Source organism: Gekko japonicus, unplaced genomic scaffold (assembly GCF_001447785.1).
Source record: "Gekko japonicus isolate JY-2015 unplaced genomic scaffold, Gekko_japonicus_V1.1 scaffold415, whole genome shotgun sequence".
Lineage (NCBI taxonomy): Eukaryota > Metazoa > Chordata > Lepidosauria > Squamata > Gekkonidae > Gekko > Gekko japonicus.
Window position 1 is genome coordinate 598,077 of NW_015173136.1, and position 14,502 is coordinate 612,578.

At 41.8% G+C, this 14,502-nt stretch overlaps 1 protein-coding gene across 1 annotated transcript; it reads left to right on the forward strand.

Moving 5' to 3' along the window:
- Nucleotides 1-508: 508 nt before the first annotated feature.
- METTL10 (methyltransferase like 10) lies at nucleotides 509-11,461 on the forward strand. The gene is made up of 6 exons (XM_015422197.1): nucleotides 509-586; nucleotides 2,935-3,000; nucleotides 3,750-3,864; nucleotides 4,524-4,631; nucleotides 8,881-9,097; nucleotides 11,015-11,461. The coding sequence occupies exons 1-6, from the start codon at nucleotides 534-536 to the stop codon at nucleotides 11,110-11,112; spliced, it is 657 nt and encodes a 218-aa protein (XP_015277683.1). The 5' UTR covers nucleotides 509-533; the 3' UTR covers nucleotides 11,113-11,461.
- Nucleotides 11,462-14,502: the final 3,041 nt, after the last annotated feature.

Sequence of the window (14,502 nt, forward strand, 5' to 3'; positions counted from 1 at the left end):
CGACGACGATCCCACAAACCACCGCGCCAGCGCCTTTCGCGGCTCTCCTCGCACTCCGGTTTCCGGTGCTGCCGCAAAGCCTTTTGGGACACGTAGTTCTTCTCTACCATACAAATTAATGGGCTGAGGAGCCAGAGCGTTTCAGTATTACTCCAAACCTGTTAATGTGACCGAAGAGATGGGTTCACACTACTAGCATCACACTTGTTAGGAGTTGGAACTCGGCTCGCTTTTGTTACTTATAAGAGGGATAACTCTTCTGCTCATAGCTGGTAGGAAAGGAAATTTCCTCTTAACTCCCAGTTCTTCCCTAACACAACCCTTAAATGAGAGAAGACTTTCCCCCGCTTTTTTCTGTTCCATACAATCGGAAGCAGGCGCTGGTTTTGGACCCCATAACAATGACTCGTAGGAAAAATCAGGGAAGAGGAAAAGGAAAGGTCCTCCGGAAGCCTAGAGGGGCTGGAAGCAAGTATGGGACCTCTCTGTGTTGTGATTACTCTATGGTCTCTGGGAGTCTTCGCTAGTAGGCAATGGGCGGCGGGGAAGATGAGTTTGAACCTTCGGCGCTGGGCACCAAAGAGCAGTGAGTGCGCAATGCTGGGCCGCAGTCTGGAAGGGAAGAGTTTTGTGTTAGTGACATGCAGTACCGTCCTAAACGGAGTTGCACCTTTCTAAGCCCATTGATTCCAATGGATTTAGCAGGGGGTAACCTGAAGAGCCCCGTTTAACATACGCTCATCAGAGGTTGGAAGTTAAGCAGGGTTGGCTACGGTCATTAGTGCTTGGATCGGAGAACACCGAGGGAAAGTGGGGTTGCTGTGTGGAGGAAGCCACTGACGAACCACCCCGGCTTGTCTCTTGCCTGAAACACCCTGTGGGTGGGGTTCCCACGAGTCGGTTGTGGCCAATGCTCCCTCTAAGCTGTGGAGTCTTGTGAGCAAAAATCCTGCTTTGTGAGCTACTGGCATTAAATTTGTGAGCGAGCGATTGGGCTGCTGCATAAATTGGTTTGCTCTGGAGCCATCCTTCCCGAGAGAAGACAAAAATGAGTGAGCTACAGGCTAAAAAACTGTGAGCTAGCTCACACCAGCTCAGCTTAGAGGGAACACTGGTTGTGACTTGATAGAATATCCTTTAGTTCTGACCGGGATGGTCCAGGCTAGCCCACTCACATCAGATCTCAGAAGTTAAGCAGGGTTAGCCCTGGTTACTACATAGATGAGATGACCACCCAGGAGGTCGAGGGTTGCTACACAGAGGCAGGGAAGAGCAAACGACCTCTGAACATCTCTTGCCTTGAAAACCCTTTAGGGTTGCTATAAGTTGGCTGTGACTTAACATTTTCCAACAGCTCTGTTTAGGGGCATACTCATGGTTTTGTTGACCTGGTATTGTGGAATTTTAGTTCTCCGCTTGATTTGAGCACTCACTAAAGGTGCCTTTATTGCCAGCCACCGGAATCATTTAACGGAATGAAGAAAGCTTGGCTTTAAAAAAAAATAAATTATTTAAGTTGCTTTTGGTGGGAGGTGGAAAGAACACATAACAAATCATAAAAACAGCAAACTTTAAAAACTCACAGTTTGATTTGAGTGGTTGTGGATAGCCCATGGAAGCTTACATTCGTTTTTGAAGTGCTGCAAGAATATGTGTTTTTGTTGCAACCTCACAGGTGCCTCACTGGAATATTATGAACGAAGACTGGGTTTTTTGTTAGAAGCAAAAAACAACTCCAGTTTGATATCTGGCATATAAAACATTTTCTGCTGTATAAAAAGTTCAAATGTCATTGCTGCAGTGAAAGATCCACATTAAAAAGTCACTTTGATTTCAGTTGTATGTGATTCTGTTGGCAGCCAGGGAAAGCTGTAGTGGTTGCATTATGAAAAGCAAAACATCTGCTGGCTTTGGATATGAGGAAGATGTATCAACTTTTTCTGATTCATTTTGGTGCAGAGGAGAGGGCCATTGTGTATGGTTGGTATGCATAACAGTGTGCTCTGCCAGTTACCCATATCAGCACTAACAACTCTGGGTAGGTTTGCAGTTACAGTGGGGCATCTTGGGGCCAGGCCTCCTGACTTCCCATCCAGGCGGTTTGTTTTATTTTATTTTTCTTGTGAGCCACGGCTGCACTGAGCCATTGCCCTGCCTACTGGCAGTGTACCTTTGGCTGGCTGCAGGTGAGGCACACTGCAGGGCACATCTGCGCCCTACTCCAGCCTTCCCTCTCTCTCTCTCTTAAACTTGTACTCTCTTGTTGCTTCTGACACAGTGCCCCCAACTTATTTAAATGCCCCCCAAAGTCAAAAATCCTGGTCACAGCCTTGTTTCCAGTGCTCTGTAGCCGTGCTTAACCCTGTATTCATCCTTAAAATCGATGGAAGTAATTTAGGGAATCTCCGGGCATGTAACAAATGCCCTCTCTTAAAACAAATGAGTAACAGGTCACACATTTGGGCTTAGGGAGAGAGAAGCTTTCAGTAAAATAATGACTCTCCTAGGCAGGCTTGAAACTCGGCACCTCTTTCTGGAACTAACTATGGCTGCCCTTTCCTGTGAAAATCCCCCACCCAAGCTTTTTCATTTGCATTAGTTAATTCACATACCATCTGTACATTTAGAACTGCCTAAGATCAAAGGTTGTATTTTAAAAATAATCCAGCCAGGTAATGAGTGACAGCCACTTGTTTGATGGATTGTAAGCAGTGATTCAGTCTGTACTGTTGACTGGTGCATGTATGAGCTGTCTAGCCTCCATGTCTAGGAGCATCTACCTTTTCCTGCAGTATTGCTCATTGAACTGCTGCCATTTGGGAGCATCACTCTTCACCAGTACAGTTGTCCTTTTTCACCGATGCTCGCTTTAGAAGCATGTGGATGAATATGAATAAGCCTTTGTTAATCTGTGGGTTTTTTCCATCTCTGTAGTTGGGATGCCACATATAAACGTGAACTGCAGCATTTTGACGATACTGGTGATGCTGGTGAGATCTGGTAAGTATAAGTAGCAACATGTCGTGCTTCAGTAAATGTTTGCTGATCGTTCTCTTCTTTCTAAAAGTATGTGTAATGAAATAAAATTGTATGGCTGCTTGTTTTGCTTAGAGAACTGGTAATGAGATACAGAGGTTTTTGTGGAAAATGCCAGCTCTTGTCTGGGCTAAACCTGTTGCAAATTAAAACAGCCAATTATCTGACATCTGTTGGTTTTTTTATGTGGGAAATGAATTCCTGGCTACAGGCTGCTCAGTCAAGGCCAAGTGCTCCTAGCCATGACATTGGTCAAAAATTAAATAAGGGGTTGTGGCTCAGGTATGCAGAAGCTTCCAGGTTCAATCCCTTGCACCTCCTGTTAAAAGGATCAAGTAATAGGTGATGTGAAAGATCTGAGATCCTGGAGAGCCACTCCCAGTCTGAAGACAATGCTGAACTGACAGATCAAGGGTCTGATTCAGTATATGGTAGTTTTGTGTGTTGTTTCAAATTGTACTGCTGCCTTGTGTTTCTGTAGAGAATGGTACGTCTCTCCAAATTTCCATCTTTCCTCATGTTAATCCAGCAGATTTCAGAGCCCTCCATTCATTTAAAAATTCAGGTAAACAAATTTGTAATGCACTCTCTGCGGGAATGTTGCCTGAATTCTGACATTAAGTAGATATGTCAGGTGAGATTAACAAAGTCTGCTTGTCTTACTTCTGAGTGTATTGTTGGTCTTACTTACCTGAACCTCTGTTTCTGATTAGGTTTGGCGAGGAAAGCATGAGTCGTTTAATTGGATGGCTAGAAAAACAGAAGATACCCTTGGACAGCTGTATACTTGATATTGGAACAGGAAATGGTTATTTACTGGCTGAATTGGTTAGTGCTTGTGAATGCAGTGTTGTTTTGATGCATAACTGAAGCTAGAAAGGGAAGCACGTAAGCGCAAATTCACTGGTGGCACTAGCTTAAAGAAAATGCAGAACTAGCCTTAATACTGTAACAGTCCATTACTATGTACATGCCTGGCCTGAGATTCATGAGGAATCTCTATTGTGAGTAGGAGAGAATCAGCCTTAATAACTGTTAGTGAAAAAATTCTGGCCTAGAAAAACTAAAACTTTTACAGTATCATCCTAAGTGGAATTCTAGTTTCCTAAGTAAACCCAAGGAAAGCTTTTATGGGGCATTGTGATCTGAAACATAGCGTTCTTTTCAGTCTGCAACTAAAACAGGAGTTTTTTTATTTTAGTTGATGCCACTTAAATTCACAACACACATCACTGTCACATTCTAACTGAGCTGTGACTGTTTTGCTTCAATTCTTGCAAAAGGCATGCTATAGTTCAGAAGTTCTGATGCAGGTGTGCAGGAGCTCTACTTTGATCTCTTTTATGAGTTGGTACAGTTTGCTAACACCTTTATGTTAGTCTTACATAGGTTCTTTCTAAAGTAAATGCTGTGGAAGCTGGGTAGTGATCCAGCCAAGTAAATGCGTTCAAGATTTAAGGACTCCTTTTTCCGCCCCCATTCTGTAGGCCAAATCCGGTTACACTGATCTCATAGGAATTGACTACTCCCCTTCCGCAATTTGGCTTTCAAAAAAGGTAATGGAAAAAGAAGGGTTGCCTCAAGTTAAATTGCAGGTAAGTCTTCACATTGGAGTGAGAAGTACGGAGCTCTTATTAATCAAGTGTGAAATGTCCTTCATCCTCTGAAGATTCAGTTTGTCCTTCCTTGTTGGTCCTCTGATGCTAGTTTAGGCAGTTTTGTTCAGGTTGCTCTTTGTCGACATTGATATTGTAGAGCTGGAAAAGAAAAATGCAACCAAAATGATGAAGGGATGGGAGCACCTCTGCCAAGGAATGACTCGAGAGTTTATTGCTTTTGATTTAGAAAAAGTCAAGTAAGGATGAATGTGATTGTGCATATTTTTATAAACCTTATCTGGAGAAAGGGGATAGCAAGGACTTCTAAAGTACTAGAACTTGGAGGGACACCCAATAAAATTGATGGACAGTAGATTCAGGATGCACAAAAATGCATAATCGATCTGTGGAACACATTGGCACAGGATCTGGCATTTGCTGCTAGCTTAGATAGTTTTAAAAGCGAATTACAGAAGTTCATAAAGAATGGCTTCCTCAATGGCTACTAGCCATGCTGGGCTATATGGGACCTCCATATTTGGATGCAGTATATTTATGAATGCCAATTGCTGGGAAGAGCATCAGGATGACATTTTGGCTTCTGTGTCTCTGTTTTAGCTCTTCCTGTACATCTGGTTGGCCACTGAAGGAAAAAGGATGCTAAGCTAGATGATGGATGAGTAGTCTAATTAGAAGGACACTTGTACTATTCTTTATCATGTCCTCTCAACCCACCACAAACTCTGATTCATACTTTCCACATTAAGGAAATCAAAGGAAAAAGTCAGTTCAGGGGTTCTTATCTCATTCTAACTATAATAGTACATCAAATACACCTCCTAAAAGATTTAACTCCAGTTCCTCAACAAGGAAATCTAATGTGCAGACTGTTTTGGCTTAGTGTGTGCGTGAACAAATTCAAGGGAAGCATGTATAGTTCTTGGTACAGGGGTGGTATTTTCTTATCATAGGAAGAAAATGTATGCTGTGATATCACAAAAGGGCCGTAAAAGTGTCACTTAATTAAAGAGAGCTTAGTTAATGAATCCAACAAGTTTAAGTTATCCATTTAAATCTATATAATTTTGCATAAAAGGATATTTCTGAGGACAAACTTTCCTTATTGATTTCACAGCAGGTACTATTTCCTTGCGGGACAGAATGCTTCTTATGTTGGCGTCTGCTATCTATAATATTTTTAGTATTATATGAGAAATAATTATATATGTTTAATTGTCTGATTATCAAAGAACATCTTTTAAGTCAATTAGGACTTGGATCCTATGCCATGTGCTTTCTTCAGCCATTGCAGAGGTTGTCATCTGTGAAATGAGTTTCCTCTGGTGCAAGATTAATGTCTTTCAAGGAGCCAAGAAGTGCCTAACATGAAAGTATTGCCACTGGAACAAGAAGTGCAGATGAATCAAATGCACAGGACTCAAGCTCATGAGTGCTCTGCTGAGCAGGGTTATATCCTTCTAATCCCATTGTTTTCAGGAGACCTAGAGTGGACTGTAAAATGGACTTATAATGGACAGACTTAGAATGGACTTAGAGTGCATTGTAAAAAATTTTTTTTAATAATCTAACCAAATTAATAGTGCAAATAGTTTGCAGTCACTGCAGTCTAAATCCATTAAATTAGACTGGAGTTATAGCATAGCAGTTTTAAAGTTTTAAGAGCCAGTTTGGTGTAGTGGTTAAGTGTGCGGACTCTAATCTGGGAGAACCGGGTTTGATTCCCCACTCCTCCACTTGCACCTGGCACAGCTGTTCTTGGGGGGGGGGAAAACAGTTTCTGTCAAGAGCTCTCTCAGCTCCACCTACCTCACAGGGTGTCTGTTGTGGGGAGGGGAAGGGAAAGGAGTTTGTAAGCCGCTCTGAGACTCCTTTGGGTAGTGAAGGGCGGGGTATAAATCCAATCTCTTCTCCTCTTCTTCTATGGTACTAACCTAGCAAAATATTACACTGGACACAAAGCTAAGCTTCCTAGAAAACTTGATATATGAAACATCTTGTAGGGTTATGTCTGCACAAGCTGGAGAAGAATTTTAGAATTCTAACCCACTTTCCAAATGGTATACAACAAAAGAATTAGTTAAACATATACAAAATACTGATAAAGCATGCATGTCAAATATCATTGAATGTTTGCTTATAATAGTACCTCGCTCATTTTCTCTTTTGTTGTGGTCCTAGTAGGAAATACTGTGTAAGGTTGAGGGAGTTGGGCTTCAACTGAGGAAATCTTAAATTCAGATCTGAACTCAGCCATGGAGTTTACTGGGTGACTTTGGGCCAGTCATTGTATTATGGCCTAACCTATTTCACAGTATTGTCTCTCCTTATATATAATTTAATAGTGGGTGCCAAAGTTCTAATTCTAAAATGCACTCCCTTAGTGTATGGCTGATGGCACTGCTCCTCAGCATATATCGCCACCAATCAGAAGGCAAAGCCTGGGTCCCGCTCACACCACAACTGCTGCGACAACCTGGTCTTTTGCATATGGAAGCTGATTGGACTTCAGTCCATTCCACACCTCAAACTCCCCCCCACCCCGCAAGGCAGTTGGGATTTTCAGTTGCATAACATACCTCATAGGGGAGAGGAGAATGGGTAACAATGGTTACCACTCTCCAGGTGAGGGCTACAGATAACTCAAACATACAAATGCTCTTCAGGTAGCACAGATCAGTCCCTCTGGAGAAAACAGTGGACTCTGTCATTAAACCCTGCTGAGGTCGCCACAGGAAACTGACACTGTTTGCACAAAGCCAGAGCACTCTCCCAGAGCCTCTTTCTAGATCCCGTTGTATTTATTTCCGCAACGGGCATTATTTCTAGTTGTGAGGATAAAACAGGAAGGGAGAATCATGAATGCTGCCTTGAGCTTTCTTGGAGGACAGGTAGTATAAAAATCTAATAGCCAGTGTCAGGAACACCTACCATTCCCACTGAGTTGATGTTCCCGGCTCCTACTCCTGGAACCCCTGAACAACTTCCCAGAGCAGTGTACCTGTGAGTTCTCAAGATGGGTTTGCACACAATAAACCAAACCTTGTAGAATTAACTAAAGGTTTACTGAGTAACTAAATATAATAATCTGTCCAGTACAGTCTCCACAGAGCAAATAACAGGAAAATATCTAATATACTTCATACCTATCTAATATACTTCATACCTGTGTTGCAGATGGCAAATCTCATAGCATAAAAGTCCAAGCAGTAGCAGAGCAGCATTCTATCCACTGCAGTCAGCCATAACGAAGCATAGCATAAGCATACCCTGGCCTAGCATAACTCTTACTAGCCTGTAGCTCCAATTGTAGCTCTTTGCCCCACAGAGTTAGAAGGTCTCTCTCATCCTACCAAAGGTCTTCTCAGGAATTTTCCAAAAGATGCTAGTTTCTGCTCCTAATTTCCCCCCTCCTATCATGTTATCCAATTAAGCACAGGTTCTTATGATGTAGAGCTGTGGTGGCTCAAGTGGTTAAGACACTGAACTGCAGGCTGGAAGGTTGGTAGTTCAGCAGTTCAAGTCTCGAGTGCCGCATGACAGAGTGAGCTCCTGTCTCTGGTTCCCGATCTTGCCAACCTAGCAATTCGAAAGCAAGAAACTGTAAGTAGATAAATAGGTACCGCTTCGGTGGGAAAGTAACAGCATTCTGTGTGCCTTGGTGTTTAGTCATGCCGGCCACATGACCACGGAAACGTCTTCGGACAGTGCTGGCTCTTCAGCTTGGAAACGGAGATGAGCACCGCAACCCTAGAGTCAGATTCGACTGGCTTTCGAGCAAGGGAAACCTTTACCGTTACCTCTTATGATTTACCCATTTAGCACATTCCATTGTCTGGCCTTTGCTGGTGGTAACAAGAGTGCTGAAATCACAGAGAGCTGTAAACTCAAACTAGGCATTATAATATTCATGTTAATCCTTGCAATGGAATGAGGGTGCTTGGCATCACAGACAGGAATTAGGGTTTCTTTGGCTTGAGAAACTCCCAGATATTTGGGGGTGGCGTCAGGGGAGGGTTGAGTTTGGTGGGGGCAGGAGCTCAGCAGAGTCTACCCTCTGAAGCTGCCATTTTCTCCAGGGGAACTGATTTCTGTAGACAGAAACAGTTGTAATTCCAAGAGAACTCTGGGCCCCACCTGGAGGTTGGGGAACCTAACAGCAATGCATAGCTGTGGTGGTCCCAAAAGTTTTATTCTTATATATAACCTCTTGAATTCCTTGGTTTAGGTAGAAGATATTTTAAATCCTTCAGATGAATTATCAGGATTTCATGTTTGCATTGACAAAGGGACTTTTGATGCCATCAGCCTGAATCCAGAGAATGCAGCTGAGAAACGAAAGCAGTATGTAAAATCACTGCATAGGATATTGAGACCAGGAGGCCTTTTCCTCATAACTTCTTGTAACTGGACCAGAGAGGAACTACTTAATGAATTTGGAGAAGGTACATCTTTGACTTGCAATTATATATCTAATTTAAAATGTTACTGTACTTTTTGATGTCTTCCTTCTGTCAAACATGAACTAGATGTCAGAATAGCAGTGGGCGCATCCTTGTGTTTGAACCATGCCTCTGCTTGAGTTTCAAATATTAAAGGCTCTTGTGAGAGATTTTTGTATGTGGACTTCGCCAGCATTACTGTTTATTGAGATGTAGTTATGTAACAAGAGTAATAACTGACAAGTTATTTTAGTGCTAAGGCATGATATTCTCAGTTGTGTGAATTTCCAAGATGGAATAACAAACTGTCTGGTGGCACCTTAAAAAAGAATGAGTTATTGTGGCATAAGCTTTTATGAGCTGGAACACACTTGGGCATTTCAGTGGTATGTTCTATCTGGTTGGCAGAGAAATTTATACTCAGAGCAGCATAGGATGAAGAATTCTTACAAAGCAAGGCTAGAAGGTCCAGTTTTCCAAGATGTGAGACTACATTGTACAAAGAGCCCATTTAAAGAATAAACCATCCACTTAAAGTGCATGTGGAGCATTCCTTCTGATGAATGAACTGGGCACTATCTCAAGTGCCAAAGGAGTCCGAATGAGCATCAAATCTGTGCATGAATTCCATCTTAGCATATTTTGAGTTCCTTCCAAAGGGACTCAAGATGGCGTGTTCAAGACGCAGTGTAGTCAGGTTGGCGTACTAGAACCCTGTCCTTTGAAAAGCATTTTGATGACCTGAAGTTAAGGCCATGTGCACTTTGTTTTCCAAACTTTACGTTTCTTAACTAGTCCTGTCAAAAGCAATTTTAGTTAAAATGTTTCAGGCTTTATTGTGGATGGAGTTTTCAGCGTTTGGAAGGATCCAAGGATTGGATGTTTACCCTTTTTTTCTGTCCAGGCTGAATTTTTTGTGTGCTACATGCACATTACTTGGCTTTTTTTCTGATTATGATATAGTACCAGATATTCAGTTTTTGAGTTGTGATCCAGCAATGGGACATGGATATGCAGGAATTCTTAGAACCATGAGTGTATGCAGAACTCTGTCAAAGCTATTTCTACAATGCCAAAGAGTCAAATTTCCTATTTTAACTGTGAGTATAGCAGTGGGATCTGCTGTAGTTCCACAAAGAAGCAAAACCATCTGCACATGTGCAATTCTCTGCCATGTCCAAATGCTCCTTATCTGGGTCCTTTCACATGTTAATGAGCTTGAACCTCAAGGGTATGACGTGTAGAACACCTGTGGCCATAAACAAATGGGCTGTCACAAGTGATGTTTTCTGGCACATAATCTGGAGTTTATTCAGAATCTCTTTCAGTCATTTGGAAAGCCTTACTCTTTATGGTTACCAAGAAAAATCTATAAACAGTTTCAACATTGAGTGCTCAAAAATCAGATGCATTATGGGTGCTTTTCTTGCTAACATGAGGTAGAGTGCTATACTTGAAATGATAGCCTTCACCAAGCTTTTCTGTTTTCTTCCTGTCACATGCATACCAGTCTCCTTCTGCATAACAACTCTCCTTTTTCTCTCCTAGCTAAACAGACACACACAACACGTAGTGCATATCTGGCTACCAAAGTTAAGACAACGAGCCAAGTGAAGCTGAATTATAAAATTTGGATTTCCTGTTTCCAAAAGTTTCCTTCAGGAGAATAATTCAGGATTCCTAACACCAAGTCTCTAGTGATTTCTTAGAAATTGGAAATATTGACATGACGCAGTCTTGTTTTTAATACATGCTAGGAATAAATTTTAACTTGCTGGTATGATTCAGCAAAATAAAACTGTCACTCAGAAAAAACTTGAGAGTTTGCTGATTCATGTATGCTCCATTTGTACTAGCCCTATCCAAATAGAATATAACCTGCTTTATTGCTAACAAAAGCATGTTGCTTATGTTTGGCAGGGTTTCTTCTTTTGGAGGAGCTGCCTACATCTGTGTTCTGCTTTGGAGGAAAAACTGGGAACAATGTAACTGTTCTGGTTTTCCAAAAGAAAATATGAAGGTGTCCGCATTGGGACTTCATTGGCTGGAAGCATCTTAGTCCTTAATTCTGAATTTATCTGGCAAACAAGATATAAATATAGAAAAAGTATATGAACATACTGACTTGAGCACACAGTACAATATAATGGCTAAGCAAAACAGGACTATGGAGAGTTGCATGTGTCTTTAGTTTGCTTTGTTGCAAGCTTAATTGCAGGTAAGTTGTATGAGGAATATACAGAAGGAAGAACTGTTTTGCTGTTTGTCCAAGGAGAAAACTGTAAACATTGTTTGCATATAAAATGTAAAATATATTTTGTTATGATAAATGGTGGCCTGTTCAAAAAATAAAATTGGATGTATATGGACGCAGTCAAGGAGAAACTTGGATGTTTTTATCATTATTGTACACTTAAAATATTCCCCACTTCTGTACAGAGTCCCTGCTACAATGGCTTGTAGTCTAATAAATACAACACAAGGCAGAAGCAACGGTTACAAAAGGCAATGGGTTGGATCCAGACTAAATTCTCCAGGGGCAGAATGGAACTTCCCCCCCTTCCTCCCCCCTCTGCAGCCCACTGATCTCTACAGAATGCTGCTCCTCAGGGAGAAGAGACCTCGAGGAATTACATGGGGGCCTGTAGCAGGAAGGGGAAATCGGCCGATCCAGTTTACTCCAGATCCAGCCCATCGTTCAGATACCAACCACTATATGACACATACTGAAGTTCTACAGTGTCAAGGTAGAATAGCCCCTGCAGGAGTGGTAAAGGAAGGCTGTGCCTCACCCATCCTTTGGATGCAGCCAGGTAGATAGAACAGTTCTACGTGATGATGGTAATAGCTACATATTACCTTATGCAGAAAGCTGGTGCCGTACTTATAAGCTTGGTCATAATTTGAAACAGGAATTCTAGATTTTGGAGTTAGAGTGCGAAGAAAGCAACATTTGTGGTTCAACAGTGTCAGCAAGTTGGCAACAGCTGACTCTGCACGTTTCAGGATATCGCTGTGAATTTGTACAGCTTATCCTCTAGCAACTATTCATTCAAGACCATCTTGCTAAATGTGTTTAGCTCTTTTCACTACCTGCCAACTAAATATACAATTCTTGCAGATTTCCTAATTATGGGGTGAAGGAACAGTGGGAAAAGTTTTCCCCCAAGAAAACTACAGTACAGTTTTAATTATATAAAATCATGAATGCGAACATTTATCCAAGCATGATGATACCCTGGAAGGATCATGTTCATAATTTTCCACCTGCCTTCATTTTATGTGTCTGGGATTATGATAGTACAGCTGCCTTGAAGGAATGGAGCCAATTTTTCCCCTCCTTTAAGTCTAAACATGTGCACACATTTTCAAATAGCAATAAATATGGTATTTTAGTCATCCAAGAAGTTCTCAGGCAATCTGTCACATTTCTGCAGAATAGCAATTTCACTTTTGCCCATCAGTGGTATTCAAGGAAAAGGCTGTCCTGTGACATCAAGTGGAAAAGGATGAGTCAAAGAATCTTTCAGGGAAGTGACCAGGAGAGGTCACACCTTACTCCTCTTTTCCCTCTCTCCCCTTCTTCCCATTTTAGACATATAACATCTATTATTATTGTCATTTCAAAAGCCCTTTTGTCTTCTCACAAGGATCAGTTTGGATAATCTTCCATGTTCTAAACTAGGATTGGCTAACAGTAGATAGGCCAGATCTGGATCACCAAATGATTTTATTGGGCTTGCCTAGGCCCTATACATTTTTAGTTGTGTGGTAAAATATTTTGATTACATCTTTACTAGCAATTAGGGGTGTGCAAAAAAGAAAGAAAGAAAAACCTCAGAATTTTTCTGGTTCGGGTATATTGAACCTGAAAAATATTGGTATTTCCCAATATTCCTGAATCCCAATATCGGTATGGTATTTGGATTCAGTAAATATGTGGGAATCCTGAATTTTTCAGCCCCATTACACCCTATGGGAACCATTATTGTCAATGGTCCCAAGAGGGTATAATGAAGAACTGATCTAGAGTACCTGGGGCTGGGGTGGGGAACTGTTTTTTTGAGGTAGAGGCACCAAATTTCCAGCATAGCTGCTGGAGCCTCTCCTCAAACCGCCCCCCAACCCCCCCCCCCCCAGTTTCAAAAAGATTGGACCAGGGGGTCCAATTCTATGGCCCCCCAAAGAAGGTGCCCCATCTTCCACTGCTTTCAATGGAAGGGGGGAAGGCATTTAAAGAGATTGCGTCCCTTTAAATGCCTTCTCTAAGCAGCAAGTTCACCTGGAAGGCAATCCCTTTAAATGTCTTTTAATTTTGACTCTGGATAGCTGAAATTCAGCCTCAATCAATATTCGGCTTAAATATCTGAAAAACACTGGTAAGGTTTTTTTTGGCTTTATGCCAAATGCAGAACCCACTTGCAATGAAATGAAGCAATGAGCAGACTCATACTTTTATGTATTGCTGTCTGACACATATTCAGTGAAAGCACAGAAGCATTGCCAGTCTGCTTCTTGAAGGCAGAAAGCACATTAGTTCCTGAGGTATTGGCCATCCTTGCTGCTGTCCTTGTTCCATTTGACCACATGGACTCTACACTAATTATTTAAAACATTCTTATGCTGCATTTCCACCCACTTGAGGTCCTCAAAGTGGCAAACAAAAAATTAAAAACCAAAGCAGTATACACACACAAACTATATATGTGTGTGTGTCTGTGTGTGCATACAAATAAATAGGAAGAGTGTCGATAAGGGAATGCCAAAGAAATTCAAAAAGGTCTTCACCTGATGGGGTGTAAGGGAACTGGTGAATTTCCTGGGGAGGGAATTCCACAACCAAGACAACCCTTTGTCTGGTTGCCACATGAGGCCCCCATAGATAGCCATAATGGTTCATATGGGAGTAAGGCAGTCCTTGAGGTATATTGTTCCCATTCCATATAGGGCTTCAGAGGTCAATACTAGCATGTTGAATCGGGCCTGGAAGGAAAATGGAAGCCAGTAGAGATGGAAGAAGGCTGGAGTGATGCACTATCTACAACCCCACTTAAGTTACTATTTTTGCTGCAGTATTCTGTACCAATAGTATTTTCCATACACTCTTCAAGGGCAGCCTCACTTAGAGCCCATTGCACTGATTTAATCTGGATTTAATCAGGGCATGTTCTTATTTACCCAGGAAAAGCCGCAACTGGCTCACTAGCTGAAACTTGTGAAAGGTACTCCTGCTAAATGGGCCTATCCCTATAATAGAGCCTTGCTATTGGTGAAAGGGGGATTGTTCTGGCCTTCAGACAGGTGTCAGCAGGATAGATTGAACCCCAAGAATAAAGGAGGTGCCCTGGTACTGGTGTAATGCCAATGCCAGGAATTACTTCAAACTCCTTTAATTTGGAACATCATCC